The sequence below is a fragment of the Motacilla alba genome, chromosome 15 (genome assembly GCF_015832195.1).
Source record: "Motacilla alba alba isolate MOTALB_02 chromosome 15, Motacilla_alba_V1.0_pri, whole genome shotgun sequence".
Lineage (NCBI taxonomy): Eukaryota > Metazoa > Chordata > Aves > Passeriformes > Motacillidae > Motacilla > Motacilla alba.
In genome coordinates, this window is record NC_052030.1 from 1,460,984 (window position 1) to 1,480,276 (window position 19,293).

Here is a 19,293-nt window from a genome sequence, read left to right on the forward strand (position 1 = left end):
AGCAGGGACAACACAAGTTGTCTAAGGCACTGAATGTTATCAGCTGTTGAAGTAGATGGATATTGAATCTTCCCTCGGCTCTAGATCAAATCATTAGTTATTCTCAGCTCTGAGTCACAATCCCAGGCTCAGGGATGGGTCTTTTCAAGGTTTGTTGTTCAGTGCAAGTTTAACATTAAGCCCAAGGAGGAAGAGCCTGACATTACAAATGAGCTTGGCAGAGCAATCTCCAGCAGCAGACACAGGAAAGCCAATTAGGAAAAACACTAAGTGAAACCAACCCCCTCATAATATTTCACTTTACTTTCCCAGACAAACAGGTGGGAAACATTTTTGATAAGCCTTCCCCCGTGCCAAAACATTCCTGCAGGAGGTTTTTAGGAGAGATAAATGTGCTGGTTCCCATGTGTTTGTTCCTCCTGACAGGCAGAGCTAATGACTGGGTGCCAACACTCACCTCTTGCCTTTCTGGATCCGAGACACATCCACTGCATCCCTACTGAAAACATCAAACTCATCATTCTGGAAAACATTACAGCGGGAGCTGACCAGAGGGGTAGGGTCTGGCTTCAGCTGTCTGTTAAAAAACAAGGAGAGAGAGAATAAAAACAAAAGTGAAGTGAGGAAGAGAAATCCTCTCCCTTCCCTAAGCCCTTGCTTTATCCTTTATCAATCCCAAAATGATCCTGAGCAGACCAAGATGTGCTGGCTGAGTCACAGGGCACAACCCCTTCCCTTCCCAACCATGCTCTGGCACAGGCACAGCACTTCCCAAAGCTTGGATTTGAGGGGAAGCTAAAGCAACTCACAGAAAGCCAAGAGAAAATTCTTCTGTTCATTTCAGAGTCTATCAAACCATGCAGGACAACAGAATATTCAACAGACTGCCTGGTCTCAACACAGTGACTCAGTGAAGACAAACACTAAGTGTGATGAATTACAGGTTGGAAAAATTCCGATAATTTGTTGCTGCTGATTTCAAGATATTCATCTCCCTCGTTAAATCTTTCACAGAGTTCCAGGTTTATGTTTGTTCAACTTGTAAGTCAAAAGACTGTACTTTTGACATTCATTTTGGTGATGCAGACGGCTCAGCTGGGCAGCTGCAAATGCTGCTGTGCTCCCCTATAAATCAGCAGGGGTCAGAATTCAACATTTCCTATCGAACCAGCAGCTTTGTTTCAAGATGCAAAAGGCAGGAAGAAAAAAAAATGCAACTCTATCTTGTGGAACTGCTGGCTTTGCAGAAAAACCAATCCTTCCTAAAGCCCGTCCTGCACCAGTTGTGCCAAAGTCAGCAGATCTGATTGTGGGAACACAAAGATTGTTGCAAAACTAAGATTTTTTTACATCATTTTTCTGATAAAGATGCTTTCCTTTAATGCAACAGTGAGACAATCTGCCCATAACTCCATGAAATGTGAACAAACAGCACATTCACATCCTGATGCTCTGTCAGGAACTGCTGGTGCAGCACAAACACACACTCACAGCTGCAGACAAACTCCAACAGCTCAATCCTGCCACCAGCTATAAACCCTCCATCCCCTGTCCAATCCAGGAAAGGAGGACAAGCCTGGCAAGTCTGTCAGAGGGAACATAAAAATGGATCAGAATTGTCACATCTTCACTCACAAAGCTGAAGCCTGTTGAATAACCATATTGGACCCTGTGGGTTGAATTCCAGCTGAACTGGCTCCTCTGAAGATGCCCTTTCCTGCAGGACAGCTGAGATTTTCACAGCTGTGACAACAAATGCTGCAGCAAAATAACTTTTGAAAGCATCACATTCTATTGCCCAGCATTCTATTCTAGTCTAGTCTAGCATTTCATGTACAAGGGGTTTTGTCCCCTGACACAAAACACAACCCAGCACGTGCACTACTCCAACACTGAGCAGCAAAGGTCCCACTCCTCTGCAGGGACACAAGGAGGGCAGAAAACTGGTGACAGGTGACAATGAGAAGCTCTCACTGCAGTTCTCTACCCCAAATATGTAGAACTCAGAGAATTTGCAAGTGTTGAGCCTTCAGTGAGAACAATTAAGTGAGACAGAAACAACCAGAGGTTGTCCCACACCTTTGCATCCTTCGGTCCAGCTTATCCAGGTACGGCACCAACTTCTCTTCCAGGATGTTGTTGATCACCTGCTCCGTGTCGTATCCATACTCCTCCAGGCAGGCCAGGATGAATCCCTCTCCAAGATCTGGCAGCAGATCCTTCACTTGGGAGATCAGGGAGTCCAGCTCCACGCCGGACACGCGGGCGACGGGCGCGGCCGCAGCGCCGGCACACTACGGACACCAAACACAGCTGGTGGCACTGGGCAGGGACAGAGCTGAGGGCAGGCAGTGTGCACAGGAATACAGGGAAAGCAGCACTCTGGGCTGTCAGGGTTTACACACACAAGTCCAAGACTGGGGCCAAAAGAGAAACCAGTTGTTTAAACTACACGAGGTTGCTGACACTGATTTGGGCACACAGCTACATTTGCCAGTCCCTGAGTCAGCAAGGACACCCTGGAGAATCCCTTCCTCAAATAACAGGCAAGCTCTGCATTTCAAAAATATGCACATGAACTGCAGGGATGAAACAGAGTGTTTGAATAATCTCCAGCAAGGGAAAACCCAAGCCATGAGAGCTGGAAGCAATTTGCTCAGAGATAACTCAGGATTCAGGTGTAGCTTCACGTCTCATTTCCCAAGGCTGCATGCAGATCCAGCAAAGGTCAGAAATTACACCAAATCTCATGCTGTCCCCAAAGCTGAGCAAACCAAGCCTGTCCTCACTGACAAAGGAAGGCCAGGAAGAGCAGAGCCCCAGTGAAAAGCAGAGCCCAGTCCCACCACAGAGCTGTACCCACCTCTTCCTCCAGGGCACACGCAGCCCCCGGATCCTCCCTGTCCTCAGGGGTGCTCTCCACCATCGCTGAGGCTCCGTTGGATGCTGCTGGATCTTTAACAGCTTGTCCTTTTTTCCTGTCTACTCCTTCCCAGGCACTTTCCACTGCTTGGAGGATATAGGCTGTCCTGGTCTCATCTCTAAGAGCACAGCATTAAGGACATTTCTGGATGCACATGTTCAGGGATCACCCTGAAGTAACTATGGGATTGTCAGTGATGTCCAAATTTGTGCCTGCATCAACACTCACAAAACCATGGAATGGTTTGGGTGGGAAGGGACCTTAAAGCTCATCTTGTCCCACCCCCTGCCATGGGCAAGGACAGCTTCCATTACACCAGTGTGCTCCTAGCCCTGTCCAAGCTTTGGACACTTGCAGGGATGGGGCAGCCTCAGCTTCTCTGGGCAACAACTCCCCCCTATCCTTTTTTTTTCTGTTAAGGGAAAACTTTCCAGTACTCCAGGCCAGTCATGCAGCTTAACCAGAGGCAGAAATGTCACTGGTGTGGAGGAATCCAAGAGCAGCCAGGAGTGCAAAGCCCAAGGATACAGTGCAGAGGATGCCTGCTGGAGCAGACTCACGTCATCCTCAACAGGGAACAGCTCGTCGTAGTCACGGAGAAATCTGAAAACACAGGAGCAAGTTTAATCAGTGAAGCTCAATTAATTACCACTGCTGTGCCTCTCTGACTGCCTCAGTGCTCAGTTGGAACAGCAAACCTCTCACCCAATGCTGGATTCCAGCCATGCCTGATTTTGGTCTCACTACACCACAGCAACAGTCCTCAGGTGTGAGGGCTGGAACCCAGTGCTGCATTACAGGGAAAATCTGCTTTACCATGTGAACGTGCTCAGAATGCCAGCATGGGCAGGAGGACAAGATGGAATTCCCAGTTCCGCCACTTCCTTTGCATCTCCAGCATTCATGTTTAATATTTTTCTGGTATGGTCAGCCCAGCTGGAAAGCACAGATCAGTAATAACAGCCTAACTTGTCAAGGCAGCTAATGGCTAAATCGCTCTTCTCTTCTTTGAGAGGCTGGATTAAAGGGAGGGAAGAACAGCATTTCTCAGTGCCAGGGTCTGTGCTGCAGGCTGAAATCCTCTCCCTGCACTTCTCCCAACTACTTACAACGATTTCTGACTCCCAAATGCCTCATAATGCTGCCTCAGGCAATTCTGCTGTAAAGAATGGCAGAGGAAGGAGCTGAGCCCCCTCGGGCCTCTTGCCAGCCAGACTCACCTCCTTTCCTGAAGCACCGAGGTGAAGATCTGCAGAAATTCCTCAATAAATGGCTGAATATTCTCACAGCTGCACGAAAACAGCACAGTGAACACTCAGAGGCAAGTCTGCCAACCCCACCAGCCAAACCACCCACATTTACACACCAAGGGAAAGCCCCATTTGAAGAGAGATTTCAGGCCACATTTGGCTTTCAGAGGAGCAAAGAATCAAATGGAAGCAAGTGGTTTTCAAGGCTTCAGCAAGCATTTCAGCACTTTGATCTAAAGCTGTATCACACCTAGAATTACAAGTTTTCAGACCAACTTTATAAATAGTTTGATACCTCAGACTTGCAGTGAGCAGAAAATGGTGTGCACAGCTTTTGTAATTGTGCCTTTATGATGTCTTGGGATGGCACCAATGAATTTTCCAGAAAGTTTGTGCTCACCTGTGCAAAAACACCTGCCAAGCAAACTCCCATTGCAGCCTCAGTGCCCAAACCCCTGGGTGCTGCTGAGGCTCCAAGCCTTGTTCCAAGGCACCTTTGGGTGGGAAAGGACCTTAAAGCCCATTCAGTTCCATCCCTTGCCATGGGCAGGGACACCTTCCACTAGCCCAGACTGCTCCAAGCCCCATCCAACATGGCCTTGGACACTTCCAGGGATGCCCAACTTCTCTGGGCACCCTGTGCCAGGGCCTGCCCAGCCTCCCAGGGAACAATTCCCAGTTCCCAATATCCCATCCATCCCTGCCCTCTGGCAGTGGGAAGCCACTCCCCTCATCCTGTCACTCCAAGCCCCTGTAAACAGTCTCTCTCCATCTGTATTGCTGGACCTCCAGGTCCTGGAAGGTCACAATCAGGTCTAAAGGTGTTACACATGACCAAACTTTGCACGAGCCACACACTGGGATCAGAAAGCTCATTGGACCCAGCTCACCACAGAGATTCTGGACCAAACAGCTCCATCTGGAACATTCCTGATACACAGGACAACAGAATTTGCCCTTAGCCAAGTCTTTGGCTACGATCCCAACAAAAACAGCAGTTTCTGTTCGTTTTCTCCAGTAAATTTGTAAATGAGAAACAATTTCTCCTACACAGCAATCAAGTAATTGGTGAGTAGCACAGAGCCAAGTGCCAATACCTGCTCTCTAGGATGGGCTGCAGACAGACTTGGTTTACTAGGATGTGAAAAACCTCTATCATCTTCTTTCTGGAGTGCGAAATCCTCCTCCACAAATCAGCAAAAACACTTCAGAGAGAGCAAAAGACACTGTTGGTGTCAGCACAAGAATCTGTAACACACCTTTATGCCAGAGTTAATCCTCTAGCAGAAGAATTTAATTAGGATGATCATCTCCTTGCTGCAAAAACCAGATATTAGACACATTTCATGGTCATTAAGGAAAATCCATGCTCCAAATAAAGCTGGTTTTAATCCCAATTGTCCTGGCAGCTCCCCACATGAAACCCCTGCTGTACCAGCACAGCCTGTGCCTTACAGTGAGACTGAGCTACACAGAGATATCAGTCATGTTCTCACACTTTGTTACAATTTGAATGCACCTCCCATCAAATTCCTTCTTACACAGCACTAAAAATGATTCGTCACCCCACTGCCCAGGAAGATTTGCTATTACAGAAGTCATCTCTTCAGAGCTCTTTGAAGCAGCATAAAAAAAGCCAGGCTCCTCAGGGATGGGTAAAGCAGCATGAAGTGAATTTTCAACTAAGCCCTGGGAAGTCTCACTGAAGATCCAAAGGAAGCCTTTGCAGGAATTCTCACCTGTTATCTTCATAATGCCTCTTCTTGATTGCAGATTCCAGCTCAGGAATTGCCAGTTCATAAAATGAAGCTAATCTGTACAAAGGGGAACAGACCTGTACCTGTCAGCTGAGCTTCCAAAAGTCATTTGCTAAAAGGCAGAACAAATGGCTGATTTCATTAAACCCTCCTCACCAGCAGTGCCCATGAGCATCACCTCATTTTGGTATTTTTGCCCCAGAACACAAGCAAACACACCACAGAAAAAGAGCAGCACTCCAAGGAAATCACAGGGAGGTCTTTGAAGGGGTAAGAAAGAAAAGCATTTGAGAAGCATCCTGGTGCTGATCAGAACCATCTGCTCAACCCAGAAAAACCCCCAACACAGATCTGCAGCCTGCAAAGACCCAGCACTCTCAGAAGAACAGAAACCTTCATGTTGGAAAAGGCCCTTGAGAGTATTGAATCCAACCATTCCCCAGCACTGCCAAGGCCACCAGAGACCATGTCCCCACGTGCCACATCCAGCCGGCTGTTAAATCCCTCCAGGGATGGGGACTCCAGCGCTGCCCTGGGCAGCTGTGCCAGGGCTGGACAGCCCTTGCCATGAAGAAATGTTCCCTAACACCCAACCTGAACCACCCCAGGCACAGCTTGAGGCTGTTCCCTCTCATGCCTTGTCACTCTCTCCCAGCCACTCAGATTTTGCCAAACCCCACTGATATTCTCTAGCATAAAACTTGGGCATAACATCAAAGGCATTTGTTTTCAGACCTTGAAGAACTACTCTGAACTATTTCTCTGAAATACTTTCTGCCTCCCTTGCTTTGGGTCCTACAGCAGGAAGTTCCTTTTGTGCATAACTGGTCCCTCTCCACCCTTCCCAGAGCACACCCAGTACTGTTCAGCTGACTGGAAATTGTCATGGATGCCTGGCTCTAGGATCACTCCTAGACAACAACAGACACAGAACAGAAAATCCACATATCCCTATATCCATGTGTTTATTATGCTGCATTCCTGCCAGAGAGAACCCAGCAGCCTCTGCATCAAATCTGTCCCCTCATTTAACAATGGGACAGGACACAGTGGCACATTCAGTATTTTAACATGGCCAGCACAAACTCTGTCTGTACTCCAGGACATACCTGTAACAAAACTCGTGTTTGTGGAAGGTCTGGCAAGCCAAGGGAAAGACATCAAGAAAGGCCCAGAGAGTTGTGCAGGTGTCACATAAATACAGCACGGTGTCCTTCAGCTCCTGAGAGGGAAAGAGCAGTTACTGAGGGAAGAGCCAGGCAAGTTCTCCCAGCAGGGACACAGAATACTGGGGCCAGGCCTCTTCCTGATTGCAGAGTCTGAATCAACCATAAACCTGTTACAGGGCCTGGGGGCAGAGACAACATTTCTCCTAGAACTCCTGTTTGTTTAAAGACCTACAATGCAATCCCAACTGTCTGCTTTCATTAAAGATCCTGGGAGATTATAAGAACCCTCATCAGATCCTGTTCTGGACAGTGGCTTTGCCCTCAATACACCCCCCACATATGGAATTCTTCCCCATGCAGCACTCTTCATGAAGCACTGCACAGCAGAAGCACGGGACTCAAAGGGAACATGGGAATCAAAGGGATGTTTTCTGCAGTCTGGTCCAGCGCAAGCTGCATTTCCAAGGCAGCTGAAACAAACTGAGTGACACACTAAATGACAGTTTCAAACTGTCTCTTATCAGTAAATCACAGTTTGAACTGATAGTTTGGTCCCACGCACAAACTGAAAGACTAAGGTTTTGCAGAGGACCCCATTCACTGTCTTTGTACAGCCCCCAGCACATAAACCCCTCTTAATTAACTGCAGTTACATTACACTGTTGTTAAAACACACATTTCTGAAGGGAAAAAACCATCTCTTACGGCCTCCAGGGTAGGTGGAGACTTGTGTCAGATATTCTGTTACATTACTTATAAGCTGGTTAAGCAAAAAAGTTGCCAGGTTTAAAACCAGCCATGTTCCAAAGGATATGGCCGAAACAAATCAGCTCATGGTGGAAAGGTTTTATCAGCATGTCCCAGGACAGAGTGCAACAATGGCACAGAACCAGGAGCTGTAGGAGCTTTTGGGAACAGAATGATCCTCTGTGGCCTGTTCAGCGTGCAGCAGTACAGAGAGCTCACTCCTACCTGGAGAGGCATGTTCCCTGCAGTCACACTGACTTTCTCTTCCAGTTTCTGGGGCTCAGCAGAGGCCCCTTCACACTGCAAGCCACACTTGTGCAAAATATTGTTGAACACCTAAATCAGGAGAACAGGGCAGTGTTAACAGACAGGAGCCAGCAGTGGGACACAGCAGAGAAGGCCAGAAGCTGAAGGAGGGTGGGAGGGAAGAGTCATCAGATCATAATTTTAGATAAAGGTTCAAAACCTCCCTGACACACAGTAACAAACCAGGGAAAGGGAGAAACAGCAAAGTCAGGGGAGGCCTAGGCTGGATATTAGGGAAAGTTCTTCCCCCAGAGGGTGGTCAGAGCTCAAGGAGTGTTTGGACAATGAGTGGGATTGTTGGGGTGTCTGTGCAGGGCCAGGGGTTGGGCTTGATGATTCTTGTGGGTCCCTTCCAACTCAGGATATTCCATGATTTCATTAAACACATTCTGCCCACCTACAATGTTCCCTTTCCACTCTCCAAGCTATGCCACCTTTCCAGATGAAATCCCAGCAGGAAAGCAGTACCTGGAGGACAGTGGGCAGAGTTTCATCAAGGTCACTGAAGTAGCTGGGCTGCTGAGTGAAGATATTTCCTGGAAAGGGAAAGGAGAGCATTTCCATCAGTTCAGACCTTGATGCCTACAAGCAAATTTGCATCAGAAAATGGTTCTTGTGTTATTGCTGAAACCCCCAGACACACCTACTGACCACGTGGGACACAGCCCACCCTGACTCCTCAGCTCATGCACAGGCCCTGCTCCCAAAAAGCTGATCCATCAGCTCTCCAATGCCACTGGAGATCCAGCAATGGGAATATGCTCATCAGAGCAGAGCAAATGAGATGTCAGATGATTCACGCTCCAGGGGCTGAATCAATGAATAATGCAAATACTATCACTGAACAACCCCAGTTCCTTTATTTGACAACTGGAGTTGACTTTTAATTACTGATAACAGTTCAGCACACACCAGGAGACGTGCTGCCGAATATTTCTTAAAGGTAATGAGGCTCTAGTAACACCTGCTATTATATTACTAGGGCTCCATTATCTTTACAAAATACTCCACTGAGTAATGCCATACCACAAATCCTCACCAAGCAAGCACCAAGGCTCCTATTTTCCTGGGAATTATTGTTCAGATTATGACAATTAAGAGCTCTCCAGCAAGGACAGAGCTATGAGACAGGTTTCAGATAAATTTATATCCTGAGAAGAACCTCAAGTTTCTGAAGTTATGAATTACACACCAGAACTGTGCACACCATTACTGTCACAACATAGTAAAATAATCAGCTGAGCAAATCTTTGGTCACCTGCATGCAGCATGACTGTGTTGCACTCCAAAGCATAATTCAAAGGAGGTTTCATTACTTAGGTCTCTTTTGGAATATATCAAGACCCAGATAATCTAAGCTTTCAGCTTTAATCTGAAAGGGAAGCATCTATCTTGCCATGCCTGCTTTCCATCTCTGAGGCACGACAGAAGAATTTAGAGCAGAAGCTACTGAAAAAGAATAAAAAGATTAAAAATGCAAAGGTTTATCCAAGATTTTCTGGCTGGAAATCTGTCTGCACCACATGATCTCTAACACTTCTCATGTGAGTGAAGTTGGAAATGAGACAAAAATAACTACCAAAGAAATGGAAAACCTTCATCCCATGAGCTGCAGACAAAGTGGGTTAGAATTCAGGAAGAGCTGACTTAATCCAGGGGTAGATACTCTTCCACTCATGTGACATTAAAGATCACAGGACTGGGAAGGGAGCACAGGATAAAGAGAGAAGCCAGATCAATATGCTCCATCTTCACTGCTCAGCATCCATGGCTGCATGTTCCTCCCCGTGTACTCAGCACTAAGGCTGAGTGTACAGACACAGAAATCCAGGGATAAGCACGGCTTCAGCAAGGCTCTGAAGTGGTTGTGGTTTGGAAGCTCTGGATGCATCAATGCCTGCACTGAAGTTTCAGGTTCTCCCACTTCCCATAGCAGTGATTACCTCACGCTGAATGTTTCACTCAGCTCCCAGCTCTGGGAACAACAGCACTCACAGCTGGACTGTGCCCATCTCCCAACCCTTCTCACCCTTTCCCATTCTCTACCAGAGTTTTACAGAGCCCCACATTCCTCTTCCAAGGGCTGAGGACACATTCAATGGGCGCAGGAATCAACTGAGCCTATGAGGTTTATGTCTAACAACATGAGCCTAGCTCAGGGCAGCAAAGCAGGACATGAAGCTTTCCTTGGAACAAGCAAAGTGCACATTGAAAAAGAAAAGCACAATCTGATCTAGAAATGACAGGTCTCAGGTGCTACTGAACAATTAATTTTCAGAACAGTTCCACTGGTGTAAACCCCAGTAAGTCACTTGTCGTGTAAGCAAAAGCCTAAATGTAGCGAGTTGTTCCTTGGCTTTTACTGACCAATCATCTTCTGGAGCAGGAGGCCATTTCCTTTCCCAAAAAGAACACAGAGATCCAGAATCTTGGGGATATCAAACAGGAAGTTATTGTAAATAATATTTCCAAAGACAGAGGGAGTGATAAAATGATCCTACAAAGACAGAAAAAAAAAAAAAAAAAGGAATTTAAAGGATAATCCATATCTTGCTCTGCAGTAACTCCAGCATTATAATGGCACCTGTAAAAACATCTCTCAAAGGTGTATTAAGGAATTTATTTCATAGAAGGCAGCAACTCTGCTTGAAACAGCTTCTGTGGAGCTGAGCCATCTATTCCCACGTTCCTGTCCCTGCCACACCAGGCACCCCACTGATCCTTTCACCAGCAGGTGAATTAATCTACCTAAAAGATTTACAAAAAATCTGCCTACAGGTCCCCAGTTCCCAGCCTGACACCAGAACAGCTCAGGAGCAGGAATGAGTAATCAGGCACGGGGACAGCCTGAGGTTCTTGCACCCTGGGAGAGCAGAACCCAGCACCAGAGACCACAGAATCAGGGACAGGCAGGGAGAACCCTAGAGCTGCAGCTCTGCATACTGACTGCTGAACACTGCGCCAAAAACTCATCACACTGAAGGCATTTCTTACAAAATTCTGGATGAGAAAAATTCCATTGTCTGACACTGAGAAACAGGCAGCTGAAATGTGATTTTGGATTTTCAGAAGCCCGGTTTGCCTGTGACAGCAAATGTTTTCAATCCCAGTGAAAGGCAGGGCACATTCTCCCTGCTGAAGCAGAGGGATGGGGCTCAGTGCTGGCCAGGTTCCCTTTCCAGAACTCCTGCTGACTCCTGCATGACAATGGGCTATTCATTCCCTGCAGATCACTCAACTAGAAAATGGTTTCAAATGCTCGCCTGCCTCTCAGAGTGGTGAGGTTTAATCAGATCCTGCAATGAAAGACACCACAGAGGTGTCGGGTACTTCTGCTGAAGTGGTGCCAGCTGCAGGCTCCAGCATTCCTTCATCCTGCTCCTGTCCCAGTCCTCCCCTCCCAGGCCTTTCCCTCAAAACATCCTGAACGTCTCTACTGTGATAAGCAAGAGAATCAACACAACCCCAACACGTGATGAACCAATGAGGAGATGCAGTGACTGCTGGAACACAAGGTGCCTCACTCATCCTGCCCAAAGGCCTGCTGAAAATCCCACAGCTCCAGATGGGAGATGCACTCACACAATCAGTGATGAGGATGTCTTTTCATTATAGAATCTCAGAATGGTTTGGGTGAGAAGGAGCCTTAAAGCCCATCCACTGCCACACTGCCACCCCCTGCCTTGGGCAGGGACACCTCCCACTGTCCCAGGCTGCTCCAAGCCCTGTCCAGCCTGGCCTGGGACACTGCCAGGGATCCAGGGGCAGCCCCAGCTGCTCTGGGCACCCTGTGCCAGGGCCTGCCCACCCTGCCAGGGAACAATTCCTAATTCCCAATATCCCATCTGACCCTGTCCTCTGGCAGGGTGAAGCCATTCCCCCTTGTCCTGTCCCTCCAGGCCCTTGTCCCCAGTCCCTCTCCAGATCTCCTGGAGCCCCTTTGGGCACTGGCAGGGGCTGTGAGGTCTCCCTGGAGCCTTCTCTTCTCCAGGCTGAATGCTTGATGATGCCAAGATAACAGTAATGTAGAGAGATTTCACTGTATGTCCAAAACTTGGGGCAAGTTCAAGGAGACACAAGTATTAGCAGGAATTTTGTGGCACCACGTGGCCCTGAGGGAGTGAACACTTGGGAACTGGTGGCCTGAAGAGCCTGTTCCATGTGGCCACACAAAGGCCAAGGTGCTCTCTCTCCTCTTACCATGACACATCCAACCACTGCACATGGATAACCTGCTGTTACTCAGGAAGGAGATGCAGGCAATCAACCAAGGAATCACTGCATAGTTTGGATACCTCAGCTCTGAGTGTTATCATCTCCACTCTGAGAACCCAACTGATAAAATCATCAGGGAGAGGAATGTCGTGCCAGGGGGAAAATGATTCATTTCTCTCTTTTTCCTTAAGTCACACAGCCTGGAGCACCTGCAAGGCACAGGAATATTCACCTTGGACTCCTTGTGGGTGGACATCCTGAGGAAGGTGAGGAAGACACTGCGATGGAGGCACTTCTGCAGCTCATGCACCTCCGGGTGGCAATCCCACAGCACGTCGAACTTGCGAGGGGCGGAGCGCAGGTAGGAATCCAAACACTTCTGCAGGCTCTCATCAAAGATCACCTGGCACAAGGAAAGGCAGGAAAACGGGAAGGAGGCAATCTCACACCTTCATAGGCTGTGCTCCCGAGCAGCCCAGTGAAATTTAAAACGATCAAAAACACTCAGGCACATGAAAAGGACTCCTATATCCATCAAATACAAGCCAACTCCTAAAATTCCCAATGGAAAATCCTTAGGGAAATACTTTCTTTGCATTCTAAGGTGCAGTAATGGAAACTAAATGTTTCCTGCATGACATAATAAGCATAAACAAATCTTTATGAAAATGATGTAAGGCTCATGGCTTTTACAAGCACCTAGATGTTTATGTTGTATCTTCAGATAAAAAGCAATGATTACCTGGCACCAGAATTTGTCATGAGGCAGAGCCAGAAGCCAGTTCAGGTCATCTACAATGAATTTTGCTCGCTCCAGGAATTCCTCCACCAGAGCAGGGTCTCTGATGGCAGGAGGGGGTTTGTACAGCACGAACGACCGATCTGCTTTAATTTCTGGGTGCTGCAGAAAGCCAAAAAACCACTGTATTAGAACTGCAGACCAAGTGGCAGGAATGTCACCACCTGCTACTGAATTCCAGGAAACACAAAGCTACCTTTTAATACAACTTGACATTATAGAACCACAGAATGGTTTGTGTGGGAAGGGACCTTAAAGCTCATCCAGTTCCACCCCTGTCACAGGCAGGGACACCTTCTACTGTCCCCAAGCTCCCTCCAGCCTGGCCTTGGGCACTGCCAGGGATCCAGAGGCAGCCACACCTTCTCTGGGCACCCTGTGCCAGGACCTCCCCACCTTCACAGGGAACATTTCCTTCCAAATATCTAACCTAAATTTCAGTTTGAATCAATTGCTCCTTCTCTTGCCACCACAGTCCTGATGACAGGAACATTCCCTTCCCTGGTAACTTCTCATTTTCTACCCTTTCAAGGCAGTGGGTTTGTATCCTTCTTTATGAGCAACATTTTCAGACCTTGATAATTTGGCAGTTGTTGCTCCTTGCTTTCTCTTAACCAAAGCCTGACAAAGCAATCCTCCCACACCATCAAAACAAAGAGCAGGAGCTTCCTGGCATGCCTTTGAACTCTCTCTTTTTTCTCTGAACTGGTTCTTGCACAATACTCCGTGAACTCAAACTGACACAACCATCAAAGACACAAACACTTCTCTACCTTTCCCAAAGGTTACTGAACAGGCTTTGCCCAAATACACCCACCCTAAAAGGAGAATTCAATGAGCAGCACCTTTGGGCTATGCCTCATCCCACACGTGTGCTCAGGGTAAAGCTCCTCAGGAGTGAGCAGCACTGACAGTCCTACTCCTGCAACACACCCAAAAGGCTCTCTCCAGGCCTTATTTCTGGGACAAAAGGGTTTCTGGGGGTTGAATTTTCTGGTTTCATCAAGATGAAGGCACAAGGGATGAAGCCCAGTGCCACAGCTTGGAGCTAAACTTGAGGCAGAGCTTGCAAAAACTCCCTAGGCATCCCTCCACGGCAGCAGAGGTTACAGACGCAAGAGAGGGATTTGTGCTGGGAAAACACAGCTTACTCCAGATGTTGAACACAGTAAGCTTGGGTCTCATGTTTTGGGTTTTTCTTATGGTGGGTAAATGAAATCTCAACTTTCTGAACACATTAAAAAAACTTCTTCAACAAGCAGGTGGAACAAATTTCACAGAATCACAGAATATCCTGAGCTGGAAGGGACCCCCAGGATCTTCCAGCCCACCCCTGCCCTGCCCAGACCCCCAACAACCCCACCCTGGGCATCCCTGGCAGCGCTGGCCAAAGGCTCCTGGAGCTCTGGCAGCCTCGGGGCCGTGCCCGTTCCCTGGGGAGCCTGGGCAGTGCCAGCACCCTCTGGGGGAAGAACCTTGCCCTGAGCTCCACCCAAACCTCCCAGCAAGGCTCCAGCCATTCCTGTCACACATCCCAGACAAGCCCCAGTGTAAGACAATGATTTATTGAAGGTCTGTTTGGCTTTCAGGAAAAACAGAGCTCACCAGTGCTGGTAGAGTTCTCAGCTTCCCTGTCTTGGGATCCCTTTCTGTCAGCTGGAGCTCGTCCAGAGGCAGCGCTGGCATCCTGGTGGCTTGTTCCTGTCCTCAGCAAACAAAAGCAGCACAGGATGCACTTTACAAGGTCAGTCAGGCAACAGCAGAACAAAAGAGGCTGCAGCCCTGCTGTAACACACACACACTGCCTGGGAACACATTCATGCCCAGCAATTTATACCCCACCAAAATGCCAAATGCTGGGGGAACCTGGATATGTATCACAGGAAATCTGGATGTGGTGCTAAACTTTCATCCCTGTTCCCTACTGAAAGGCCACAGATATACTCCAGGACAACAAAACACATTTGGGGACTCTGTTTAATATGGAAATTAGATATTTAAATGGGGTTGCTGAAGAGCTGTGCTGAACTCTGGCCTTTCAACACTTGCAGTGTCTCTCCTGACAGCACAAACTGCAGGAACAACCCAAACACTGCCTTGCCTGTGCTTTAAAAGAGTATTTTTGGTGCCTGTGTGTAGAATCTCACAGCACTCAGCCAGACAAGGGGCACAGGCTGAGCCTACAAAAGCCTCCCCCACTCCTGCCAATTCCCATGTACACACAAACCCCAGCTTCATCTCCAACAGCTTTTGTGGGCTCAGAAATGTTTCAATTAACTTTCTGAAATTAACTATAAGTCAAATATTAGAGTAACTCAAAAGAGATTTATGGGCACTGTTAAAAATGTTCAGACTTACAAAAATGAAAGCTGCAGTATAGAAGAGCTTTTGAATTCTTTAGGGAGTTATGAGTTCTGCAAAATGGTACTAAAAAGTTATGTTTGTATTAAGAAAGTCACATATCTCCTCAGATGCATGTTTAATTGCAGTCACATTGCCTGGGCTGAATAACAACTAAAACAAGAGCAGTGTCTCTAAAGCTGAACAAGTCTGACTCAGGAGTGGGGTCATGGTTTAGACAGCAAGTGAAAAAATAACGTTTTTCATTTCATAAATTTGTCACCTATGGATTTAGACAAAAATTCTGTAATCTAATATTTTAGAGCTCAATTAAAATAATTCAGCAGAGCAACAGCGATACCCACAGCTTAGAAAACAAAAAATAATTCTGTCTTTTCAGAGGAGGTTAAAAATTAAAATGTTGACAGGAGCAATTATTACTTTATAAAGAACAATTTCTTTGGGATAAAAAAAAATAAACCACCGAAACTTTTTAGCAGAATAAGTCAAGCTGGCTTTCAGTTCAGTTGTGTCATATATTTAAGTTGGCTCTTAAAATTTTTAGAGTCATTCTGAAAGCTGCACATAGAAATGAGTGTTTGTAACACAGAAAAACATGCCAAGTGTCTCATTTCAAGCCTGGAAGGCACCAAAATCTCCAGTCCAAGTCAAAAACATCCTGCAAGAGACAGAAGCCCTGCCCAAAAACTTGTTGAGCTAGAGAAGAGAATAAACCTGAGTATGGGATAACCACAACAGAGAATTATTCCTGATCACTCTCAGAAGCTTTTCCCCCCACAAAGAACTTTGGTCTAAGCCACAAGTCCACAATTAATCTGTTGTGCCCTGTGATTTCAGGTACACAGACAAAGAACACGATGAACCAGGGAAACTTATTTTCCCAGGGAAATTTATTTTCTCAGTGCCAGAAACGACCCCTGCCCTGCAATTCCCACTGATGAGCACATCCATGGAGACACCCAGGGTGAGGTGACACTGCTGAGGATGAGGCAGCCACCCCAGCACAGCTGGCACAGGGAATGCTGCATGGATTCATGGAACGGTTTATGTTGGAAGGGACCTTAAAGTTCATCCCATTCCAACCCTCACCATGGGCAGGGACTATCCCAGGCTGCTCCAAGCCCCATCCAGCCTGGCCTTGGGCACTGCCAGGGATCCAGGGACAGCCCCAGCTGCTCTGGGCACCCTGTGCCAGGGCCTGCCCACCCTGCCAGGGAACAATTCCTTCCCAATATCCCATCCAGCCCTGTCCTCTGGCAGTGGGAAGCCATTCCCTGGGTCCTGTCCCTCTATCCCTTGTCCCCAGTCCCTCTGCAGCTCTCCTGGAGCCCCTTCAGGCCCTGCCAGGGGCTCTGAGTTCTCCCTGGAGTCTTCTCCTCTCCAGCTGAGCACCCCCAGCTCTGTCACCTCGGCCCTACCCCACGGCCAGGCACCCTCAGTTAACCCAACACCGCCGGTTAACCCGGGCCCCGCCGCTCCCGCGGCCACGTCCCCTGCCCGGCCCCTGTCCCTGTCGCACCGGGCCCTGCCCAGCCACTGCCGCCCACCCCACCCCGACCCCGCCACAGCTGCCCGAGCCCGGTACCGGCACTGGCGTCCCACCGGCCCCGCGACGCTCCCGTGGCCCGGCGCTGCTTCCGGCCCCGAGCGGAACTACCGGGCTGGGCTGGGCGGGGCCCGCGCCTGCTCCGCCCCGGCGGCGGCCCCGGCCCGGCTCCCGGCCCGCCTGTGGAGCGGGGCGGCGGCACCGGCCCGGCTGTGGAGCGGGAGCCGGGAGCCGGGCTCGGGCCGTGCTGCAGGGACCAAACGCGCGGGTTTAGCCCCAAAGCCCCCCCCGCGCTCCGGATCGGCCGCAGCCGCGGGGCCGGGGCAGTGCAGTCCGTGGGTTGTCTTGGGAGGGGAAGGGGCCTGCAGCTGTTCTTCCTTTGAAGGAAAACCAGCTGGTTCAATAAATCTCCTTTTTGAAGGAGACCTTTTTAACTTCACTGCGCTGCCCCATCCAGTGTCACAGGCCGGGCAGGGAAGGGGTTCTGCGGGGACAGGGACCTGTCACAGCCCCCACACTGCTTCCCTGGGCTGGGGCTTCTCCTTGCCCCCCGGGGACGCGTGTGTGCGTTACAATCGGACAGTGCACGAAAAGGCAATTCTTGTCAATGCACACGAGCACCGAGAGTGAGAGCAGACTACATCAGTCACATTTACACCGCACCGAAGCTCCGGGACTCTTCCCAGCCTGCAGGGTGACACGGGCATGTCCAGCTGTCACCAGTCTCTGCTCCGAAGCGTCTCGGTTCTCCTCGTTGACCACAGGGAAGTCCTCCTAAACTGAGCCCAGAGTCCGGCTTTAGATGGCAAAGTGGCCTAAAATAGCAAGCGCCCATGCGCTGTGTCGTGTGGCTCCTTGGGGACGGGCTGGAGCGGGTCCCGCTCGCAGTGCCCTCCGTGCCCGCACGCTCCGGACTGCCGGGGTTCCCGCTGCCCGTCCGGGTGGGCTGGCACCGGGGAGCCCGTGACCCCGCGGGGGGGTGAGCAGAGGCCCGCCCGCCCCACGGCTCCCCCCGGGCCGGCAGCACAGCCGGGCTCTGTTCCCGTCACGCAGAGCTGCGTGTTAGGGATTCACGCTGCAAATGTCACGACGGGCTGTCTGGAACCTGCCATCTCCCCCATTCTGTTGAATTAGTAATTTTTAAATGAAATATTCATTGTTTCTATTTCTCAAACATCACTGCACCTGTCAGAGCTTGGCGCTGGAGCCCCAGCACCAACACGCTGTGCAGAACAGCCTACCAGAACCAAACCCCAGTGATGATGTCGGTCCAAGGTTTGCTCCAGTTCCTTTTCCTGGAGGAGAACACTTGGCAACTGAAATATGATTCCCTTGCAAAGGCATCTGTTTATGTCCCCTCCTGTGCCAGCCCTCCTCAGAGCAGTGCTGGTGAGATGCCAGGTGACTCAGTGGGCTTTGAATGTGTCATCGAGCTGTTTTGAGTCACTATTCCTGGTTTTGGGGTGGTTTTTGTAACCTTACCAACTGTCTATTCCCTATTTGATTTCCTAAAGCACCGTGAGCTGTTGGAGCCTCTGCCCAAAACTGGGGATGTTAACTCCACATGTATAACCCACTTAAATAATTATATGCAGACACACTATTCATATAGATTTATCTGGCAAAAAAACCCTGCATCTGTTCACCTGTGACAACGTGCCAGAGACCTTCAAGACTTCATGACGGTAAAAGTTAAATCTGAAATCTTAATGGAAATCACAGCTTTCTGATCTCAGTGTGCAGGGAAACTGCCAACCTGTCTCGCACAGATAAGGCAAAGCATTAAAGTCAGCTGGCTGCTGGTTCTGCTAAAAATCCATTTTTCGAGGTTCAGTCCAGAGCCATCTGAAGGTACAGGGCAAGCAAGCTTCAGAGCAGATGTGGAAGAGGAGAATTTCTCCACAAAAAAACTTTGGAAAATGAGCTCTTTCGAAAGGCTCCTTCCCCGGTGTGATCCAAGGCCAGGAGGAAGTTGTTCAGCACTGAATGTAAGGGTGAAGATGATCAGATGTCACAAGGACGGCTGCCCTGTCCTGGAGGCAGTGCCGTCCCAGTGCTGTGACAGCTCCCCAGGGATCACCTCCTGACTCCGGCTGTGTGGGGAGGCTGCTCCCTGCTTGGAGGGTCACAAGACACAAAAGCAGCTTTTTCATTTTGAGCCACACAAAAAGCACACCAGGAGGAGAACAGGAAGGCTGGAGCAACCCCAGGGATGTGCTG

At 49.0% G+C, this 19,293-nt stretch overlaps 1 protein-coding gene across 3 annotated transcripts in view; it reads right to left on the reverse strand.

Moving 5' to 3' along the window:
- The window catches only part of ASCC2 (activating signal cointegrator 1 complex subunit 2), a 35,574-nt gene that overhangs the window by 8,483 nt on the left and 7,798 nt on the right, over positions 1-19,293 (reverse strand). Inside the window, exons 1-15 of one of the 3 annotated variants that reach the window (XM_038152761.1) lie at positions 17,113-17,256; positions 14,772-14,867; positions 13,110-13,268; positions 12,600-12,770; positions 10,520-10,649; positions 8,621-8,688; positions 8,072-8,182; positions 7,040-7,152; positions 5,913-5,987; positions 5,271-5,378; positions 4,144-4,212; positions 3,452-3,526; positions 2,864-3,041; positions 2,080-2,294; positions 458-577 (exon numbers count right to left, since the gene is read on the reverse strand). In XM_038152761.1, the coding sequence (XP_038008689.1) occupies positions 458-577; positions 2,080-2,294; positions 2,864-3,041; positions 3,452-3,526; positions 4,144-4,212; positions 5,271-5,378; positions 5,913-5,987; positions 7,040-7,152; positions 8,072-8,182; positions 8,621-8,688; positions 10,520-10,649; positions 12,600-12,770; positions 13,110-13,268; positions 14,772-14,852 (1,673 nt within the window). In that variant the 5' untranslated portion in view covers positions 14,853-14,867; positions 17,113-17,256. Of the gene's footprint in view, positions 1-457; positions 578-2,079; positions 2,295-2,863; positions 3,042-3,451; positions 3,527-4,143; positions 4,213-5,270; positions 5,379-5,912; positions 5,988-7,039; positions 7,153-8,071; positions 8,183-8,620; positions 8,689-10,519; positions 10,650-12,599; positions 12,771-13,109; positions 13,269-14,771; positions 14,873-17,112; positions 17,257-19,293 lie in introns of those variants that run through there. The other 2 variants (XM_038152762.1, XM_038152763.1) reach the window with 2 other exon arrangements.